We start from the raw sequence: 24,172 nt of genomic DNA, 5'->3' as shown, positions 1-24,172 counted from the left end.
AGAATATCGCAGTGGTTGGGGAGGGGGTCAAGTTTTAGAATGTCGAACAAGGGGGAGGGTCATATTTTAGACAGGAGGAAAGGGGGAGGGTCACATTTTACGGTACAGGTGTGCGCGAAATTCTCCCTGCCCACCCCTTTGTAATTACTGAAGGCTCCCTTACTTACTTCCCTTTTTGACGCAACAACAGGTGGGACTGTGAGAAATATATTCAGAGTGTAAAGGGAGCCCATGACCCAAAGCGACACCATTTAGCAATTTACACACTATTCGTTTCAGAGTCGTATGGGCGATATCGAAATTACAAGTAAAATTCGCAAGCACACAGGAGAGAGACCCGGGATATTACCGCGTGGAATTGTCAGAAACAGTCATGGCGAACAGTAATGGGAAACCTAATGGGGAAGAAATACTCGAGGAAGAAATACAGCTGAATCCATTATTAGAGAACGAGGCAACTGCGGAATCCCGTCAAACAAAAGACCAACAGGTAAGCACATATAGTGTGGGCATAATACCATAATTCATATCTGATGGGAGGTACTTTCCATTTTTATTCATGATGTCGGAATCGTCAGATTTCAGAACATTCAAGACATTTTGCATTTTGCATCACACATAATTATAAATACTGTACCATAGAATCACAGCGCCCGGAAAATCTTACTCATTTACATGTTTTTCGCCTATCAGCTTTGAATACACATGCCTTCTTCTGCCATTTACTTTTTCTTTCTGCTGTCGTTCATATGATGAGGAGGAATCTTGACCACATCCATTTCTTACTTTGTTTCTGTGCACCTTCCTTCTTTTTGTTGCTGAATTGGTCAAACACCGTTACATTTAGATACATTCTAGAAACACAGTTGTTTAAAATTTTGGTAAATTATAAGTACACCTATTCACAAATGATTCTTTGCATGGACGATCACTTAAACGGGGTAGGAAAATGCTGGTTGGGAATTTGAAATAGGTTTTGGTTTTGAAACCACTTCGTGAACCTAAAAATAACTTGTGAAGAATTGGAAATCACGCAGTTGACAGCCTATCTTATCGCTTACCCAGCGAAACCTGCGACACCCATAGTTGAACACTAAAATAGTGGCAAGTGGTCACACCAGGGTATTGCTACAGGAAGGCAATGCCAAGGCTTTTAAATTGGAATTCCACTGCTCATACATGCTACACTCAATAAGAATATGTTTTGGAAATACTCAAGATTCACGTCAGGGTTTTTAGCTCCGCTGTCAGCGACGCGGAGCTTATCAAATAGGTTGATTTTCCGTCGTCGTCCGTCGTCGTCGTCCGTCAACAATTGCCTTCTCCTCTGAAACCGCAAGTCCAATTGCTTTGAAATTTTATATGCAGTTCACTTGGGGTGACCTCCCTTAAGTTTGTTCAAATCGTGGTGAAATTTGTATTTTGGGGGCATTTTTTGGTGTTTTTGGTAAAAAAATCTTCTTCTCTGAAACCGCTTGTCCGATGTTTTGAAATTTAATATGCAGTATACTTACGGTGACTCCAGTCAGATTTGTTCAAATCATGGTGAAATTTGCATATTTGTATTTTTAAGGCAATTTTTGTCATTTTTGGTAAAAAAATCTTTAAAAATCTTCTTCTTCAAAACTACCAGTCAGATAGCTTTGATATTTGGTACATATGTCCCTAGGGATGATCTATTTCAGATTTGTTCAATTTGTGCAGAAATATGCAAATTTGCATTTTTAAGGCAATTTTTGCCATTTTTGGTCAAAAAATGTATTTCTCAAAAAGTACTGGTCTAATAGTTTTGAAATTTGGTATACATGTTTCTATAGATAAACTGAGTAATATATATTGAATTTCTGATGAAATCTGAAATTTTGTATTTTTGTGGCAATTTTTGCCATTTTTGGTCAAAAAATGTGTATTTCCAAAACTATTCATCTGATAGCTTTGAAATTTGGTATACAGGTTCCTACAGATAAACTACATGATATTTATTGAAATTATGATTAAATCTGCGATTTTGTATTTTTGGGGCAATTTTTGCCATTTTTGGTCAAAAAATGTGTATTTCCAAAACTACTCATCTGATAGCTTTGCAATTTGGTATACAGGTTTCTACAGATCACCTTAATGATATTTGTTGAAATTATGATGAAATCTGCAATTTTAAATTTTTGGGGCAATTTTTCCCATTTTTGGTCAAAAATGTGTATCTCAAAAAGTACTGGTCTAACACCTTTGAAATTTGGTATACAGGTTTCTATAGATGAACTAAATTTGATCTTTTGAAATTACGATGAAATCTGCAATTTTTATTTTTGGGGGCAATTGTTGCCATTTTTGGTCAGAAAATTTTATTCTCAAAAAACTACTCATCAGATAGCTTTGGTTGACATGTTCTTAGGGATGATCCGATGTGATATGTTCAAAGTATGATGAAATCTTCAATTGTGTATTTTTGCTTCTTATTTTAGCCACTTTTTTCTGGCCACTGCATTGAGCTATCAAAGATTTCCATCTTCTTCATCAACATGTGTAAAAAATAGTTATTCTCTCCATAAACACAGCGGAGCTATATCGGCCGCTAGGTCGCTTGTATAAAATTTCATTTGCCATGGAAAAAATCGAATTTTGTGTAGAGAACGGCTAAGGTCTTTGTTATTCAAGTGGGAGCGCCATCGCCGTGTCAAAAATTCGGATCTGTCGAAGCCTAGGCGCAGCACTGAGATCTTGACGCAATTTGCATAGATTCGTAAGGGAATATACATAGATGACAGGGAGGGCGGTGTTTTTCAAAATGACACCGCGCATAAATTATTGATGCTTCAAAAGTGTTTGCAAGATGACAAGTGACCGTTCCTAATTATCATGCGGAAAAAAATCAGTGACTCTCTCGTCCGTATTCGTTATACTTTAATTGACATATAATTTCCCATTTTACCTTTGAACGTTCAGCAAATACTTTGTAAGCTTACAAATACTCGCTTTTGTTGCAAAGTTTCAAGAAATTCGTTGTCAAAATAAACCATTTCACAATATATAATCCTTCCAACTACTTGGAGTACAATAAGCTATAATAAGAACAACAGTTGTAATGTTTACTTTGGTTTATAGTTTGGCTTGTAATCGTCAAGAGAGCACTATTTTTGTTTATCATGGAACTTACTTCAGCCTGTCAGGTCAATTTTCAAGACGTCCTACGTAGACTGCAATGTATAGCGAATCAACATGATTGGTGAAATTCCAAAATCGCGAATTCTTGTACACATACTGTACAGAAACCTTTCTGTTAATTATATGTGTATTGATTGTGAAACATCACTAAATGCAAAAATAAAACTAGCAATATATGTGCATAAATAAATGCACATATATTGCTAGTTTATAGAAAATCATTACTCATAGTTTTCGTTTAGACTGCCATTTAAAGTCAATCGACATTTCCAAATGAAATCGCCAATTCTTACACATACACTTTCACCTGCCACTTCAAGCAAATAAATTTACACCAATGGTCAAACATATGTAAATGTACAGATGTCGCTTGTTTTGTGTCGAAATATTGTTGATAGTTTTCAGAATAAACTCCCTTGTATTACGATTTGACAGAGTTTCGGTTGAAGCGCTATATTGGCCAGACCTATCTTTCTGATAATTATTTCAGGAAAAATTATGACCCCTTCTGAAAAAATGGCCCTACTATATATATTTTACACAGTCCCTAAAGCTATATAGCAAGCTGTAGAACACAAAAATAGTCGCCGTTTTCTACATAAACTACTCAATTTTCTTATCAGAAATATAAAAGTAAACTTTACGTGGATATTTGGAATCGTTTTCTCTTTTAATAGGGCAGATTTGAGACGAAGTTTTTTTTTCAAATCATTTTCCTGTGATAAAGCACACCGAGTATGGAATTTCTGTTAACAGTGGACGTCACTAGGCACGTTTGGTTACACGTTTTACTTAAACGTATAACCTTGACAACTTTTCTCCTCGCAGATTTAGACATCTTGGATATGGCTGATTCAAGGCAAATCGGCAATACCACCACGTCTATTAAAATTCATGAGTTTGCGCACACACTTATATCGATTGGAAATCTGAAGAATTGCAATTACATCAGGTTGACAACCCTCACATGTGGGCAGCGAATACAGATTAATCTTTCAAATTGTAAGACAGTTACGATTCCGAATAAAAGAAGACTAGTTTGACGTTTACACAACACTAACGTTCACCAAACAGAGAAACTATGCTCGACTAGCAAAGCCGTTTGTAATGACATTCGAAGCACATTTAGCATGTAATGACTAAGATATTCTACAACACTTGCCGCATAGCATGGATGTACATTGTACCAGCCGCTACTGGTTCCATAATCGTACCGAGCGATTAAGTATGGAGATACAAGAGAACTCTTTTACCTCCATTAACTAACGTTCGTGTGACCGAAAAATGTAACCTCGGAGGTAACTACTAGTATTTAATGGAGCAATTATCTGTCACCGTTTCAACTGATGCACGATTGTCAGCTAATAGCCCTGCAGCCGGTATGAGTGAAGAGTGCCCGGCTATGACGAAGCCATAGCTGTATGATAGCCCTGCAACACAGATCGACAAATTCGCCTGTGTGCGCCAGATAGTAGCCGAGGCAATTCCTTTATGTAGGGCCGTAAAGTCAAAATTTGACTGAATGTAAACCGGAACTACTTTTAACTGACAACTTTTGGATTTAAACCGACTGAATCGCGAAGGAAATACTGTATTTGCTTAATTTTGTATAAAAATCGACAAAACCATGTAACATTGATGTACCGTTCGATTATATAACCGTTCTAATTTTTTTACACATTTCCGTATCACATAGACAATAACATATGATTGTCATTTGCCGGTACACCCAAAAGTCGGACTGAAAACTATGTACGAGAGACAAGTAATTAAAACAAAGTCCAAACAATGGACTTTGTATTCTCGACGCAGGAGATGATTTGTTCTCCTGATGTCGGGCAAATGGTCTATAATAAATTGGCTATAATATACATTTCTCTGCTGCCTTGCAACAATGTTTTCAGATCGCGTCCCGACCCGGGATGAAAAATGATAGTACATGTAGTTTTGCCGGAGTATCTGATCATACAAGTAAAGTTTTCTATGCGAATATTATTGTTTGTGACTCGACCTGTACTACAATAGTGTTAACATAGATAATGTCGTATTCTACAGAATTATTTTGGATCGTAAATCTGATACTGTGCGATTGATACATAGCACTTGCCAATAATTTAGCCACAATCTATTGATTTGTACCAATGATGATGGTTTTCCTTCCAATGCTTTCAAGCATTTTGCAAATAATTGCTTAATTATAGCTGGTAAAAATATATTTAAATATATTACTCATAACTTAAAAGTAACTATTAAATTAAATGGCCTTAAAAGTCATACACTGCAGGTGCTACTAAATGCCATACTTGGAAGTAAGTACTATATACAAGTACTTTATACATGTTGCTCTCGTCTCTTTCAATCAAATGTAATTTTCCATTTTCCAATTCATTTAAAAAGGCAATAGAGAAAAAAATGGTTTGCTTAACTTTGTGTTTTCAGAATTTAAAAAGAAAAATTTTATATGAATTTGCCTACACATGGAAGACTTTACCGTGGAATTTCCGATAGTAAAGATCATAGTGGATCACTAAACATCTCCAGCACTGTGCGAAAGTAAACATTTCACGTTCCGTGAATGTAGATCGCGCTGAACTTAACATCAACATCGCCCGGAGATGCAGTATCTGACACAATAAAAACGTCTTTGAACGTGAATAATGCATTTCTGTGATACAAATTCTACTATTTAGGCGTGTACATTTACTAAAGTGAAATGTTATCAGAAATCCGATGCGGGTCTTATTATATGTGTAAACGTCATCGCATGCAGGTCGCTCATTTTGACTTGATCGATGCGAACTTGATAAAAAAATATCGTCCAACGACGTTACACAGAGATAACTTTTTAAAACAATGCATTTCTGTGCAATGAATTAAACTGTCTTATATTTACAAGTTCATGCATCCAAACGCAGGAGGACCGGGTTGGAAATAAGTTAAGTGTGTCGGAATTATTGCATATACACACTAACGGCCATTGAATGAATGTCAACGGTATGTAAAGGGGGTCGATGGTTTGTGCAAATGTAACATCGAAAATCAACTTAAATAAATAGAAAGCGATTTAACGTGTTTGCAGTTATATTTCTTATTTTTTGAGAGTGGTAACGACAGTCGTTTTTTTCTGCGCACCAGAGATATTTTACTGCAAATTTGTTTAGCGCAAAAATGTCGGCTGACTGGATCCTGCTGTTCGCGTACCCATCATTATGGGACAGGTCATGTTCGGATCTTTCAAATAATAATAGCAATATCGCAAATTGCGTAGTGTCTAACCCTTTTGATAAGTTTTTATTCGTGAATTTTGCATTTCTTTGGTGGCATGTAGAGTGTGTTATTTAATCAGCGAGAAGAAATTCGAACATCAGAAATCAGGTCCCTACGTGTGTGTTCGATGTGTAGACCGATACGGTTGTGAACGACGAGCGGGCCGAGGATTTACGTTACGTAGTTTATCCAAAGTAACGATCATAAAATTAACATCGACGGAAACCAATACTAGTTTGTGTTTTGGTTTCAAGCTCGGTATGTCTGTCATTGATTTACTTGCACGGTGCCAGTGTTTAGCACAAGCCGGCAGCTGACTTCGTCCATCATATGTCTTTTCTAAAAATTCATCTGGATATGTTGCCATCCGTAAACGTTTGTTTGGCTGGAGCTCAGTAGAAAAATTGTAGTCAAGATATTCAAGAGTGTTCATGAAAAGCATTTGAACACTCATTGTCGTGTTTGATGTTGAAAACCATCGGAACGCTCTTTACTCTCCGATGAGCTTGTGCCTTTGTGCGGGAATGATCTCAGGGGTAGAGTAGAAACAGGGATGGGGAATATAAATCACTTTGTGGACCACTTAAAACCTTGGTACACAGGAAAAAATCCATAGTCGACAACTGGATCTAACCATTTACAACGCGAAACCCATAGTTGAGCACATTGGCTGTTGTAGTCATCTTGATCTCCCTGTAAAATGGTTGGGTAGGTGATTTGGAAAGCAAACACTGTAATTAAAGGCTCATTAACAGTCTCGTCTTTCCAGTAGCGATGGAACTACTATCACGTAGCTGATGCACTATAGGTACGATGCTATGTGGATCACTATGTACATGTTCTAGGTTCAAATTCTCACCTCGGAATTTTCGAAGCCGTTGATATACGCTGTCCCATTCACCGATAAACACATTCGCAACTATTTTTTTGGAAAAAATCATAAGAAAAACGTATGATATCACATCGTTGAACCAAAATAACAGGCAAACCGCATTAGAGATTCCTTGATTGTTTACTGGATCAAGGGAATAGGTCGAACTAAAGTCAATAAAAACCATTGACTCGTCGGACATCTATAGGACAAACAAGTAAAAGGGCATGTTGACGGGTCAAATATTACAGGTCGGAGATAAAGTATTTTTATTCTTTCTTCATGGTTGCAAAATTTTTCAGAATTTTAAATCCTGCTGTCTTCATATTATAAATAGACTGTATAATATATTAAATCATCTCGCCTTTTTTACCTAAAATTCGCTAAAAATATGATCTTGTCATCACAAATGTATTAATATTGGAAGATTAAAGCGAAACACACATACCTTCAACCTAGTGCTAATGTAAAGGTCAATGTAAAAGTCTATCGTCGTTGTTCACGAAATTTTAGCACTTAAACCAAAGTTTTAATATTTATACCCGTCTTTTTTTTTTATTTTTTTTGTTGTTGATTAAGAGAATTTCAAGATTTATCAGAGCTCATAAAATCAAACAAAGAACAGCCGACGGCAAAGAAGACGCGAATTCGTTCGGAGAGATCAAATTTGAGGGGTTTGACGAGTTTAAAAACAAGAGAGGACCGGTAAGTTGATCTTGCTGTGTAAGTGGGGTGAATGACAAATGTTTACCCTATTATATAAACGTCAAAGTATTTTTCACCAATAACAGATGAGGAATTCTACGTGTTAAAAGTTAAGATTTAGACGAAAGTGATAATACTCTACGTGACATCATGACGTCAGAACCTATTGGAAAAGAGAGGCATCATAAATCATGAACAGATGAACATGATTTTGTGCATTGGCTTTTCAAGTATCCCACCGGTTTGATTGGCGAGGACTTCGAAAGAAGTAAATTTATATCGTCAATGGAATCATCTCTCTTTCCCGGCGCTTTTACTTTCTTCTAAAAATTATCATCTTTTACGAACCTAAAAGAACTTAAAAGTCCAATAATTTAATGTATCTCACTGTTTTTTTTTTCTTCAATGCCTTCTTTTTAAGTCATGGAAGTACACAACATTAACAATTACAACAATATCGGTGTATTGATCATGTATTGTCGTATAATACCAGGCGACAATTAAGAAATGTGAAAAGTATTGTAAACCTGATTTACAATTCGCTGTTTATGGATATTTTCAAGCGCACATGACATCATCAAAAGTATTCTATGAACCGAATAAACACAAAGTTGAATCAACTCGTGATTTCAACCAGTCATTTCTTAGAGAGGTAATCATACAAGATTGATTATACGTCTTGTTTTATAACAGTACATCCGCGTGGCCGATGACACGAGCGTTGAAATCCTTTGGAAGCTTATGATTAAAGAGTGGAAAGTTCCCAAACCGAAAATGATTATTTCTCTCACTGGTAGCGCACAACATTTCGTCGGGTGGAATGAAGACAAATTAAAAATGCTCTTCAACAAAGGATTAGTAAAAACGGCTATTAAAACAGGTTAGCTGCTTTCGTTATTTCTTTAATGATGCTACTTCGTGCTGGTCATAAAAATGATCAGTGGTGAAATGGTATCCCTTACGAAAGTCAAATACGATGTTTCTGTATATCTAAACATAGCTTTATATCACTCAATGGCCGAAGAATACCGTGAGAAATTCTTTTGGTGTTAAAATTATTCCTAAAGTAGCACAACTTTATTTCTCATTCACAGCAAAGAGTGTATGCATCCTGTGTGAAAATTTGAAATGTCCGTAAGTTATGTAGGATACTTTGTACAGTAGGACACCCCTATGCACCCCCTTTAGCGGGAATTGTCGCAGAAATTTAGAATAGAACCATATTTTTAACGTAGTTATGATTATTGCTATCAATGCAGGCATAACTTTATTTATTAGATGCATGGATCATAACTGGCGGATCTGCGGCCGGGTGATGCAAAAGCTAGGCAAAGCGATAATGGAAGAGAGACAATCGACAAAAGAAAAGGGGAAGAAAGTAGTCGCTTTGGGCATCGCTGACTGGAATACCACAAACAATAAAGAAGCTTTGGCTAACTTGTCAGTACGTAAAATCTCTAAATTCAAACTAAGTTCGAGCTTTACAGGGACGTACAAATTACTTAAAGGTACATACTTGTCTGTTTGTTAAAATTACGGAAGTGTGTCTACTGTTCAACTTTTCGGGTTCCGCATAAGTGCAATGCTCGATTTTATTTTCCGTATATTTTTGTCCGGACTCTAATACAGTTTTTAACGACAACATTGCAGATTATACGTTATGTATTGTATTTGTAAGGCTAACTGGAACGCTAGTACTCCGGAGTTCAACATAACTTAAAGAAAAGTAGAAATTAAACTTATTTTCTTGACTAAAGATCACGAACGTTTTATTAAACCAATTAAAAGTGTCGCGTCGGATGTCACGAAAGCAAATAGTTCAATTTATAGTGTTTGAGTTTTACAACATTTATGTTGGCAAACTTCGGCCTTTCGTAGCACACCCATTTCATGTAATTCCTATTTGATTTAGGAGATCAGTAATTGTATACAGTTGCCACATGCTCAGGCTCGCTTTTATGAAGCAGGATGTGTATCGCAAATACAAGAAATTCTCTATTGTCTATGCACCATTATTCCATGCTCTGTTAACAAGAATTTCAGAGGGAGCAAGTACCACTGAACATATTAACCAGATACATTCGTTTTTCTCATGATGATAAACAGCTGTTCGAAGGCCGTTGGCATGCAAAGTACCGTAAATGTGACCTCAGGAGAGATGGCTATGGATTTATGCCAGCACTAGATTGTAACCACACACACTTCATCTTAGTTGACGGATCTACAGAGTCTTGTTCACCAGATATTACTTTGCGGGCTAAGTTCGAACGATACATACAAATACATGGCGGTAAGGAACTTGATAATGTTGGTAAGTGGCTTGAATTACAAACATTATCAGTAAAGCTGGTGAGAACAGATTCTTATCCTTAATGACTGCGATTATGATGATTGTATTTTCAGTTAAGTTGGGAAGAAATTGTAAAATACCAACTGCTTTAAGAAAATGCTCACGGCTTTTTCAATTGTACGAGAAATATAGTTCTGCGACGCTGGGATGTTGATGCAACCGTAGGGTACAGTTGTATCTTAGACTTTAAGTTGTATTCTTACAAGAAAATATCAATGCATTCGTTAGTTCATTTCTTCGATCTTTATCAAACTGGATTTTTATAAAGTGTGTCATTGTCTAACTCCATCTAGGGCTACAATCATTATGGCAAATGAAAAGGTTTTCACTTTTCTTTAATGCAATAAATTCTCCCATACTTGTCCTGAATAGTTAAACCCATCTCTAGTCTGCTGGAGGTTGTAGTTTGTAGTAGTTGTTTCCCAGCTTTGAAATAAGTTACTGTTTATATACTCAAAAGCATTAAGTATATAATGTTCGTGTGTAGCTCGCTAGGTCAGTCTTTGTGTTGCAGATGCTGAAAACAGCTGTCGGGAGGACGCTATCATACCGGTTGTGTTGGTGGTTGTGGCAGGTGGCTATGGGACAATAGAAACGGTACACCAAGCCCTTGGTCAAAACAGTGCAGACGCAGAAGGTCACACAGTTGATAGCATACCTGTAGTTATAGTTGGTGGAAGTGGTAGAGCTGCTGATATTATTGTCAAGGCTTTACGTCTAAGGGACACAATTGACTTCAGTAAGATTTCCATACAGCAAGCCACATTCACCCGTACAATATGGTGGCTTATAAGTGATATCGTGTCAGATTTCAGATTTTGTAACGATGTCGGCTACACTAACCTTGTAAGAACTCTTAGTTCTTATCTTCGAATTGAAAATAACAAAGAATCTATAGTCGAACTATTTGTAAATACTATTTTAACTGTTATTTTACGCTTTTGAAAACAATTCATGAGATATCATGTATTCTAATTTCTGGAGAATTATTTAATCATAAGTTAATACCAAAAGTCCAAAAATCCGTCAATGATCAACATTTCTCTAAGATTATTAATGCAGAAACAAACTTTTTCGCCTTCCTGTTTTTCAGTGACGGTGTTGAAAGATTGAAAGACGACATCAAGCATATTCTCAAGGGGGACAATGGACGATTGTGTTATTATGTTCAACTGTTGCTGGAAATCAGTGGACATCGTAATAGAAAACTGGTAATGTTGTTCACGTAAAACACCAAATTAAAGGCCTGATAGCTGTATCTTTTTTGCATTCTTTTTTGTGATTTTACTTCCAATATAATATAAGTTCCTGGGACTACAAGTGCAATTTTGAGCAAGATAAATAATAAATGTTTGCCCAAACATAAAATAGCGCCCTCATGCAAATAAAGCAAAAACACAGTATGCAGTGCATATATGCACTGGAATCTACACAGAAACAACAGAGTAGTCCAATATAATGCATAATGCTGATAGTTTTCCACTGGGACACCATATGTTCTGTTTTCTTTGTAATATTAACCTTTTTTAATAATGGCGGAAATCAAAATAACGATTAAAATTTAAATCTACTTGTCCAATTTTTCTGTAGAAAAAGGCTATATCCTTTAATCTGTAGATGTAAAGAAACCAGAGAAAAAACAAAGCCTTTTTCAGGTTAAAAAATTTCAAGAGTTACAGCTATTGGGGCTTTAAAATTCACTTTGCTTTTTTTTCTATGTTTTCAGTGCATCTCTTAACGCAAGTAAGTGGTACCGAGACGCACTTGAAGTGTCGATGTTACTGTTTTGAAAAGCTATTAATATTTAGCGACATCGATGTTTAGTGGCTTGATCCTTAAAGCGCAATCTCCTTATACAAATAATTGGACAGTGCTTTAGTTACGGTTTAGGAATTTCCTTTAACAGCAACGTATGCGTAGACCATATGGTTTATTTGTTGTCTGTCTCGACTGGCTTGCTCAGAGTCCCTATCCCCTATCGTTGATTATGTGCTATTAAATACCTCGCATAGTGACAAATGCTGTGGTCATATGAACAATAAGGATATGACACAGACAACGTAAAAATAACAATTGCAAATGTTAACTTATTTTGAGCAATCCACTACGAAATGTTAAAATTAAATCGGAGCATTCCAAAATGCTGGCTTTTACTCTAACGTATCATGAAAATACCGGTTCCATCAATGTTGCAGGTATATGTGGTTTACTTGAACTAAAAACGTGTAATTCTTGCACATTTCCTTTAAGATAACCGTATTTCAAATGGACGATGCCAATTTGAACACTATTGACGAAGCCATCCTAAGAGCCGTGTTAACGATACCAGGTAAGTCAATTACTTTTTGTAATGACCCAAAACACAAACGGAATCAATAACAAGCTTTGATAAATGTATTTTGATGTGTCGATGCAATGCCCAAAACTTTTAAAACAGTCTCTACTCCTTTGAGATAACTGCTACCCATGCCGGACATTGAGAGCTGCTTGCTGTAGATAGTTGTAAACCAGTGAAAGTTGCAGGTGAGTGTGTCCCGTAAAGCCAAGGCGGGCGACTTTTTTCGCCTTTCCGAAGTTAACACGAAGTATTATCTAAGTATTTCACACCTCTTAAGCTCTCCTTGAAAATAACTGTCAATTGCGAGGCATTCTGTTTACACAATGACCATACCGCTGAACTACCTCATCAGGTACTATTTCTCAACTGTCGAGTTTGAGTTGTCACCTCATAAATGCTAAACCCTCACTACTGTTAAGTTTCCGCTCAGCCAGATGCAACAACTCAAGACTAATCGGAAGATTTACAATTTTGCCAAATGAACCATAGATCCTTGAGAAAAACTTTTCTCGAGGGTCTATGAATGAACGCTGAAAACGTGGGAAGATCGTAGGGGGATTCACAGTCCTACGGGCGATTGTACATTAGCGATGTTTGAGACCTAAGCTTTCAGATTTCACCAAGTTTGTGTAATTTGATGAAATTAACCTCGACATATATATAGTCAACTGCTTCTTTATTTTGTTTCTGGACGAAATACCTGAAAATATTCTCCCCAGAAGATTTTAGAGTACCGGGCCGATATCATTTAATTTTTACCGATATTTTTTTTAGCCAGCCCCTTAACGTATTTCATATCTTACAAAACTGTAACTCCATTCAACTTGAGTTTTTGACCTCGGCCATTGTATTTTTATACATAAAATCAGAGTCGTTGAACTAAACCATGTAATATCGCATTGGATTGAGCATAGGGCACAGTCTATGTTCGCACTTTCAAAGCTTGCCTGGCTTGAGCGAGTGACACGACGGCAGTAGATAGAGGTGCGAATGAGATATAGGCTGAAGTAAAATAGAGGTTTGGGCAAAGCACGGTCCCTCTAGAGGGACCGTGGTACCGACAATTACGCTGTTCGACGCGGGATCACCAGTAAAATAGATTCGTATGGCTACTCAATATATTGGCCTCAGTTTTTCAGACCTTTTGTGAGTTTATATATCTTCCGAATTGACAATCACGCAATGCCTGACGAGCGCGCAACCAATGGAAACTAACCGTCAATCGTTTCAAGCGGCATCGTGACTGAACGATGAGTATTAGTATAGCTGTCTGTAAGCTTATATATAGGTAACCGACCAGTGCCGAACAATGCCGAAGATCAACCGAGTAACATTTCCAGGCTGCGTGAACACGAAAAAGAGAATCTGCTGTTGAAAACGTTGTTTTCATTCAGCTTTTTTCGGACTAGAAATGGTTTCTAGGCAGGCAATAGAGTTTTGAGCGAAGGCATTTTACGTTATCTCCTTATTAAAAGCACGGCATCACCAACACTGCATATGTTCACCACGATATTGTTGTCGCGTTGCTCAGTTGTGTCACAATCATGTCGTCACTTGTGCTATGCTCTACCATGTATGGGCGTACGTACAAGCGAGACGCATTGTTAGGTCGAAGTGTAACACTATAGTCTCTTCGATGTGAGATTTAGTCAGTTGTGAACGATGTTGCACAAAATAGGAAATATCATAAAATTATTAAATGTTCAAATCGAGGTTTAAATCCGTGTGGTCTGAACATGAAAGTAGCGGTCAGAACAGGTAGTGGGTTGTTTTTTGTTGATTAACATGATAAATTCTAAATTGATTTAATTTTTCTTTGTGTTAGTTGATAGTCTGTCATTTTTCTGTACAACTAATGTTTAATTCGTGATGTACAATATAACTACTCGCAACAAAATCCTCGGAACAACTTCCCGTCGAGTCTTAAGATCATCATCGTCATAAACCACGCGTCTCTCTCTTTACGGCAACAGCTTGACACTACCCGTAAGATTTTAGCGTAGGTCCGCGGGGAGGAAAGCATGGTCTTGCTCGCGAGAATGCTGAAGATTCACTGTTACTCACATTCATGGTTATGAGTGCTTATACTTTATTATGATGCTGGTTGAGGGTACTGTGTTACTTGTCCCACAGTCCATCTTATGCTTGTCCTGAGCATTGCGTCTTTCGGACTGTATTGATTTTAGCTTTATTTGTGAATCAGCCTTCAGAAGTACTGCTATGTTTGAGGTCCATATCATGCATGTCAATTAGGACAATTGACGTCATTCGTCCCTGGTCAACAGTATGCAAATTCCTCAACTGGCTTCAGAGGCTCAACCAGCCCAGCATAGCCAGGTGCCTGCAGGCGTCCTGCAGAAGTAGAAAATTTCGCGTATTTTCACATTTCACATCGATACGATGCATATTGTGACAAAACTACCCCCGGTGAAAACTTTTTTAAATATTGTTTGGGCCATGGCATAGACTCTTTAAGTAATTGTGTATCAAAAAGCCTTTGTGACCACAGTAACAACAAATTTGAAGAAGATTACGTCACACAAAAATACACACAAACACACACAAACATGTACATACATACATTTACATATTGCTCCTTAAAGTAAATACTTGTTACTTTGTCTGCCCAAAGCTTTGTCTTATGAAGCGAAATGGATTTGGCAGTCGACTTGAATAAGTGTGACATCGCCAGGGACGAGATTTTAGAGCCTGACAAGTTTCTTATTGGAAGGTACAGGTGTATATGACTATTTTCCTATGCGTGGCGCCCTCGACGCTGACACGTACAAATGTTGTCATCCTCTTCACTGAGACAGAATAGGCTGATTATGAAGTATGTCCTTGCTCGGCGGTATTGCGTCATCACTTTATTGCGTATAAATCTAATTTGACTAGACTTACTTTCAAAAAAGTAATGTATGAGATCAGCTGCAGTAACTTTCATATCGGCAGTTTATAAGATGTATTGGAAAGGGGAGGAAGGAGTACATAACTGTTTCCATTTTAATTTGAGCCTTTCCAGTCGAAATTGAGCCTTTTCATTGTTTTGGCTAAGTTTTAAACAGACGATGTATTTGAAGTGTATTGATCAAAACTGTTGTGTGCGGAAAGCAGTTGCACACATTTATATTTGTGACTTGCAAAATCGGGCAATTATATTTCATTCTATGAGGTTAGAGGTTTGAATATTCACTGACAAGTATTCAGTCTCCATACACATGGGGATGACTGGCTTGAACATTCAAGCGAATGCATGTGTCATGATATGTGGCTTTGAAATTCAAGTATACAGTCCGCTCTCTGAGTTGGCTTGAACATTCAAGCGAATCTGATGTATGGCTTTAAAACTCAAGTAAGTACAGTCCACTCAGTGAGTTAGCTTGAACATTCAAGTGTATGTATGTATTGCGATATGTAGTTTTACATTAAAGTAAGTACAGTCCACTCTGGTGGGTCGGAGGCTTGAACATTAAGTCTTGAACATTGAAGAGCGACTTTAACATTCAAGGTAAATTAATTATACTCATTAGATTTAATGCTATAAAATTAAAGCTACTATCTTCATGGCAATACTCATAGAGATCTGAGGCTCAACCATTCTGGTGATCAGAATCAATTTTGACTTGAGACTATAAAAATGTCTGAACAAAGATGATCTTTGCCTGTAAAAACACAACTACCAAGATTTGTATCGCCATCTATATGAAATGAAGGGACTCCTCTTTTTTATCAATAAAACAAATATTCACGTTCTAAGTACAATTACACATCTTAAGTAGATATAATATATTCAACAACATTAAAATCTTAAAAAACGACGTACAACTCATGTAACCAATGTAATTAACTTATTTCATTTGAAATAGTCTGTCAAATGAAATTCTTGCCTAAAATACTGGAATAGGGTCTGGCTGAATTTAACAACAGCAAATGAAAGGCTTTTGAAAAGAGATTATTTGACGAAACAAGTCATATAATATGGAGAACACAAAATCGATTGTTTGCATCTTTGAACATCTCTTTAATTTCATCACAACTCAGCCTCTTACCCGAGGTGTATCTTCCAGCAAATGCTATAAGAAGACATGCATCCGTTTTCCAGTGTTTGTAGTAGACGTACCGTATTGTCTCGTTCGCGATATCATACGCTGGTACGTCCAAAAATGATGCGATCGGAAGGAAGAGGTCACCCTTATTCATTACGTGAGGTCATGATATTGGTTGAGTAATTCCCTTCTTACTTGTCAAGGCACTTGAAAGGGACTTTGGTATGTGTATTATATCAGAAATATTTGGCGACATGTGTTGAAGTACTTAAACAATTCATTCTGAACGCCACCAGAACTTTGCAAAATTTATTACGATGTTAGCAGTTTTGAACAGCATATTACATAATAATATAATAGACACATCAGATAATGATCTCCTAAGGTTAATCAGCGTTGACATGTCAGTGAGATATTGTTCATGTTATTTCTTCTTCCGCATACGATGGTATTCTACCACTTTTTGTAAAGTGAAATGTGGAAATGACATGTACAATAGGCAAAGTACACACATCTCCATGTTGTTTCCATATTCCATGCAGTTGACCAATATATGGCGTATATGTGATATCTGCTCCCTGAAGAACCTGAACCTTCCAAACAACTAGCTTCCTTTTGACAAATGCTGCAACCATGACATCGATGTTCAGTTGGAAACCCTTGTCTGTTGTCTTTTTATTTTGTATTTCCTTGTGTATTTCCCTGTGAATAAAAAAAATCCTTGCTTAGATAGCTTACCAAATGCTTGCCGTTTAATGAGTGCCAATTAAGGCAGAATAATAATAAATATATCTGAATATTAGCAATTATCATTAATGTTAATGAGGGGGAGGGGTTGTGACTGTGATGTCTTCGCTAGGTTACTGGCTGCTTTACTTTGAGATTGAATCAGATCAAAAGTCTACAAAAACTGACATCATGGCACTTGTGCCCTTATCACTTTTGGAGAACTCTGTTAAGTATATTTGAGTCACTATGGGAAGTCAAACTGACATGAGGCACGACCACGTTATTCCTCTGGGCAAGTATAAAAATGAAATAAAGCGGCCTAGTGCATTTACTGTTTTCACAGGCACAGCAGCTATGATGGATTTTGTTCCAGGCCTGTGTGTGTGTTTGATAAATTTGGTGCTTGATCTTTTCTGTTGAAAAAATTGCTGACGAAAATTTATTGTGTATATACCACACGTAATTGTATGAGACAAAGTGGAAACAAAATCACTGACGATTTATATTAAATTTGTACATTCATAAAACATGAGTTACCTTACAATTATCATTTTACTTGATAGGTTTAATTCAAACTGGCTGATTTGTAATGATTACTTAATGGACAAACACGGTTCAAAAGTTGGTGAATTAGTAGTATCTGAATGTACTCTGTCACATTATGACTTGTTAAAATTAAGATAAACAGTAAACCAAATTACCTCAGAACACACTCTCTCTTTCTGTAGCAGGTCTGCCATAGCAGCCATTTCTTCATCTGTTGTTGCAGGTGATTCTTGTTCCACTTGCTGATATTTCTGAAGTACTACAAATCGCCATATAGGCATATCACCTGGTTGTACGCATGTGGATCTTTCAATTTCATCAGAAGCTGTTCCCAGGACAATTGTTGAGTAGTTGTCAAATATTGGCTTGATTCCTCAATGCTCTTTTGTAATAATTCCATTTCTTCCAGTCAAATACTGGCTTCACAAATCCTGGACTGCCGGATGGCACCATGATTTCCCCCAGCTGGTCCCTTTTGAATAACTCCAAACCACCCTCTGGGTTCCAAGAGGAAATATTCCCGTCTGACCATAATCTGTACTTCATCAGGACACTGCAATTTTCCTTAGTAAACCTATGAAAGACAGTATAATACAATGTGTATGATACTAGAAAATCACATGGAAATTCTATGGTTGATTGTCCTAAATGTGTTTGGTAGATCGATCGACAAAGACGGAGGCTGAGTCAGACCATTTCAATCCACAATGGTTGAACATACATAACATAATAAGGTAGGTCAGTTTATACAATCAGAAAGTTTACCTTCTTATTACATTCTATAAAGCCTACACTGCCTTTTGTCTAAGATTGAGTGTGGTTCTTCGTAAGCGTATGGTTGGTTTTTCGACCGCATACACTTTCCAATACATCGAAATATGTTTACGAACTTAAAGTATACATAATGATTGTCTCTTTATCCGGTCGAGTTGTTTGAAATAGGACAGTTTCCGATGCAATATCAGTCGGAAGTTAGAGCTATAATAGAACTATTTTCAGTTATTTTTTCGAAGAAATTGTGATTGTAGAATCAACAGGGGTGTCCAATTGATCTGATTTTTACTGTCAGTTATTCATTTTGAATGAAATCATGCAAACAAATGGCATGCAGTTACTACTACGGTCCTATACATGCAATGAATTGAACAAATCACTGCCATTGTCTTACATCACTTTATACTCACGAAAAATTGTTTGCCATGCATACTCAAAGGAAGTACCATCTATTTATGTAAATGCGTGAACGGGTGTGAGGGAATGGCAAGTGGCTATTGTTCACGTTGTTGTTATTGTTCTTCTTAAGTTTTAAGGTGGACATCATAAATGATTGATATGGAGAGAACTTTGAACGATGGGATCAACGCCGAGCAAACTCTTTCAGGAATCAAATAAAACTTGCATTTTCATGCGAAATATATTGATTAATACTAAAATCAGATCACAGATTGGCCAATTTTGACAAAATTCTTATAAACACGTCTCAGAAAATCCGGAGAAAGGACAGTGATTAACTATTGGTGAAGTTCTCAGACGTTGAATCAAAGAAAGTACTTGACAAATACACTGTATTTAATGAGATTGGGCAGAGGATACATACGGTTATTTTTGTTACATTTCGATGGTTTTAATGTTTGTCGATGTCAGTTCCAGTGACTTTGTCTGACACTAGTATTACGAGTCAAGGCCAGCCATCTGTCGAAGCTATCGTTGTACACATGCATCGTATGCATGGTTACACGTAGTTCGATACACAGCGGCTGCCGTGGTATGCATTTTCTATGCATGCCACGGCGGCCACTGTGTATAGAACCACACGTAACCGTGATCGTATGCCTATGAATAAGATTCCTTAGCAAGTTATGAAATATCTATCGGCTGTCCGCGAGACACCATAAAATTTGATGAATCGAGGATAGATTATCGACCTCATCTCTTTTACGAGAAAAGGGAAGACCAAATTTAAAGTATTTTAGGCCAACATCCCGCATAAATTTTATTTCCATAGAAAAGTACACTTTAGCTGGCATGTGAGCTTATCAACGCTCACAGTCACAAAGTCATTTCGAACAGCGGCTACATTTTACCATGTTAAATTCCATGATTAGGCAATCACTCATCGGATTACGTCCCGGAGAACGTCACTGATAGCATTGCAGTCACTGCACTCACCAGCAGTGTTTGAATGACTCTGCTATTTTTGGGGATCATGCATGCTTCGTTAATGTCGTGATTTTTAACGGGGAAGTTGAACATGCTTCTAGATTCTCAAGAAATATCTCGAAAATAAGGGTATCAAGCAAAGCTAGAAACTAGCTTATGCCTCCCACCATTGCGGTGGGAAGCGTGTAAGCCTAACGCCGGTAACACACAGCCCTGCCACGCAGAGCTGAGCTAGAACCGAGGTAAGGTTTATTTCGACTGTCCCTTAATTGATTTCCTTCATATCACACTGTGTTGATTTTTGTTGACTTGCATTTACCGAAACAAATTAGATTTTTCTAATGTCTTGAAATAAGTGTAATATGTGGGGCTAACTTTGTCAGTGGCAGTCCGAAGTGGTAGGCGATATGTCCATGAGATCATTATTAGGCCTGTGCGATTACAAAACTGTTTGAGATTATGACAGAAAACGATTTGAGTAATGCTGTTGATTACTTATGTTACAAACGATAGCCATCTACTGTAAAATATATACAAGTCCAGTGTTTTGTAAAAAGAACTCTTTCACGGCTAACATATTGCTATGCAATGTGATGTAGAAGGTCGTCGACTCCACGTTTAGTGACGTCTTGTGACGATTTTCGTTAGAGCAGTATAACAGTTGCAATCTCATTTGACAGTGAAAAGGCTGAGACAAGCATTTTGTCGGGTTTATACGATTGAAAAACACCTCGTCTAGAGTACTTGGAATCTGAATTTTTCCTATGGATATCGAAGAACTCACTTGAGAAGTAACAACAAGTGCAAATAGAAGAAATTATTTCCAAAGAGGCCAGATTTCAAATAGGATAAATACGGAAGACTGAAAATTTCTTTCTAGTCAATGTACATTTCAAGCTACGAATGTCTAAGGAAATTAACTTACCTGTTTCTCTTTTAGCAGGGTCCGAGTCACATTCTGCTGCTTGAGATATTTTTGGCCACATTACTGCTGTACTGACGAAATACTTCGTTCTGATTACGTGGACTGGTTAATTTTCACCGGAAATAATACGCGATTCCAATGATCCGTTTGCATGACAGCACATTGTCCAAATATGTTTTCTATATTCAAGTTCGGAGTTTCATTGCAGCCCATATATTTCTTTTTCTGGGCGAAAACTGGCAGATTCTGTTACGATGTTGACGAAATGTAGTCAAGGGTCAAATGTCTTTATACTATGGTCGTTCGCTGCATCACCAACGGATTTTGGCGCTCATAACGTTGATTTGAATAGGAACACCATATATGGCCCAGAGTTATGCAACCCACAAGATATGATAATTGAGGTTGTATGCTACTGTTGTGTTTATCTCAACCTCAATCTTTTCGCTCAGAAAACAAAATACAATCCCACCAGAGGAACTTTGAATATACGATCTACGGAGAAATTTCAATCCAAGCACGGCTTTACACATTTTAAAATAGGGAAGGCGCTTTGGTAGCCTAGATTGCTTTACCGTCCGCTTGCCTCCGTACCTCCGTCCCCACTCCCGGAGGTACGGAGGCAAGCGGACGTAAAGCAATCTAGGCTAGCGCTTTGGCGGAAGTTGGCGAACTAGAGAGATTTTGTCAACCTAAACATTTTCATAGTGAGCGTATTCGTAGCTTGCCGATCAACAACAGCAAAATTTTATATTGACAGACTGAACCCTTCTATTTATAAAATTTATTTTTTTCTATGTGCTGAAGGTCCTCGCAGCGTAAATTGTTGCCTTCAACACGATTTGAACTAATTTGGCATAATTGGATTTTCATATTTTTCAATTTCTCAAAAGTGTTAGGTGCCGTATAGCCGAACGTTACAATATTGCAAATTACTCATAAAAACAAGTGTGTAATCTAAAAAGAAAAGCAGATGAGATTATATTTGTAGGTTAAATCGGCATTACTTCACCATCCAATTATCCCAAATTAGTTCCAATCGGTTTCTTGGTAGTCCAAGTCGATCAAAGGTCAAACCTTTGTAGCAGATAAAGCATCGGCCTTCGAATTGGTATCCAGGCAACGGTGCGAGAACCGGTACTATCTGCAATTACATTGGTTGAGTGACAAGGCTTTGGCGGGAGGTGCAGCCGGTTTACAGTCTTGCCAAACAAAATTAGTCTCCACTGCCAACAACTGTAACAAAAATTGGATCCCCTCAAGCCAGAAACCTTCGCTGTAAAATACCATTGTTATTTTCATCGGTATGTATTTCGTTCGCCGTTCAACGGTTTTCTTGTCGTGCTCTACCGAGGACAGAGATCAGATTGAACTTGAACAATGAATGGAAGTTTCACTTGAGCCAGATAACATTGATGAGATCGAATCTTCTGGAAACGATTTCTTTGCAGCAAAGAGACGGACTTTAAAACGACCCGAGAGTTTGGGCTTCTTGCAAAGTGGCATGTGGCTCTAAAACCGAACTATCCAGATGTACGATATACTTTAATTGATTCACATTCTCGCTGACGACGACGCATATGGTATTTTATACCTCCATGGGTGCTTGTAGTAGTACACGTCAGCAGGATTATTCTTAACCGGAGGATGATTCTAGATCACCGAGACAATCATCAGCCAATAATTCTCCGCAGAGGTCAATTACTAGCAAATTTCACGGTATACGTCACCCTATTTACGGACAGGGAGACTCGGATGATAAACATTAAATGTGAATTATCGTGTGGACACTCAAGGAAGCTTGCCGATTTGATAACACATCTAGATAATTCATACTCTTTTATGACGTGATGGGAGAAAATACAAACCCATGGTGTGAGAGAAAATGGCGCAAAAATTATCAGTTATGACGGTGAGTAATGACGAATTAACAATATTTCACTGATATGTAGAGGAATTGATTTCGAGCTCCTGCAACGGAACGATTTACAGTGTATTAGTACTTAGTGTTTATTAGCATTGTGATAGAATGGTGATGCTTTTGGGTTTTGTTACGTTTTTTAAATGTTCGTTTGATCGTCTTCGTCAATTTTGATTTGCGAATTGGCCGAGGAGCCTTTCGATCCTCGATGTCGCTTCATGTCGCTTGGATCAACTTCAAGTTGCAAAGACGTACAAGGGCTTTGACCTACACGTTTATCAAACGCAAAGTTCTCTGACCTGCGGCATCATGCCGACCGGATGACATACGATCTTACCGGATAGCGGAAAGCGTTATGTAACTGTAATTTTCAGTAAGGCCAGTCAGCCTATTCTAAGGTGTGGTCCCAGCCCTCAACTACTGATTAAGCCCACTCGTTGACTCAGGAAGGCAAAATCAGCTCATCCGAGGGCTGACGAGAGTTTACGATCGGCACTCTGTGTTCAAGATTGAGATAACATTACGTTGCATAACACTGGTCCATTTTCAGCTATCTTGTTCAGACAATCTGTCATTGTATCTACATATTACCCACCGGGAAAAAATGTGCGTAGACCCAACATTTATTTTGTATTTTCTTCCCATAACGCTGTCTCTTTCGGTTTATGAAAACCAGTGCAGCTGATTTTGATTCCCAAAGACCAACTGTGTATATTGCATACATACGTTTGTGTGATGTAGTCGGATACCATTACAAATGTTATCGCTTCAATAAACAAAGTCGAGTAGAGTTTTTAAATGAATGGAAGTAGTATATCTTGTGTCTCAATCTTGGACACAGGATGCCAATCGTGATGGGGTCTCATTTAAAACACTTAATTGGTAGGATCGGTTTTGTCTTTATACAAGCTGATTTTCTGATTGCATAACAGTGCGATTGTAATTTGTCTGAGCTGAATTAAGGACAAACCGTGACAGAAATCACCATAGGTCGTATGACAGAAAATTATCACCACCTGTATCGGTAACAATAACAATGCAATTATCAACGTTCTACGAGCTAATTATTAAAGGTGGGATCGATTGTTGATCACGCTATTTATATCTGAATATATTGTTGCGAACTATATTTCTGTCGACTAGGATTGTTCA

At 37.5% G+C, this 24,172-nt stretch overlaps 1 protein-coding gene and 1 long non-coding RNA gene across 2 annotated transcripts in view; one reads left to right on the top strand and one right to left on the bottom strand.

The window, feature by feature from the left end:
- The first annotated feature begins 285 nt into the window (after positions 1 to 285).
- LOC139129461 (transient receptor potential cation channel subfamily M member 2-like) overlaps positions 286 to 24,172 on the top strand; it is a 202,596-nt gene continuing 178,709 nt past the window's right edge. Inside the window, exon 1 of the mRNA XM_070695093.1 lies at positions 286 to 490. Within this exon, the coding sequence (XP_070551194.1) occupies positions 374 to 490 (117 nt within the window). The 5' untranslated portion in view covers positions 286 to 373. The remainder of the gene's footprint in view (positions 491 to 24,172) is intronic.
- On the bottom strand, positions 17,232 to 21,313 carry LOC139124734 (uncharacterized). The gene is made up of 3 exons (XR_011550012.1): positions 21,100 to 21,313; positions 18,170 to 18,588; positions 17,232 to 17,441 (listed from the first exon to the last, which is right to left on the bottom strand). It is a non-coding gene; the product is annotated as an uncharacterized lncRNA (long non-coding RNA).

Source organism: Ptychodera flava, chromosome 3, assembly GCF_041260155.1.
Source record: "Ptychodera flava strain L36383 chromosome 3, AS_Pfla_20210202, whole genome shotgun sequence".
Classification (NCBI taxonomy): domain Eukaryota; kingdom Metazoa; phylum Hemichordata; class Enteropneusta; family Ptychoderidae; genus Ptychodera; species Ptychodera flava.
Note: the sequence above shows the minus strand (reverse complement) of the source record. Positions and strands in the feature narration are given on the sequence as shown.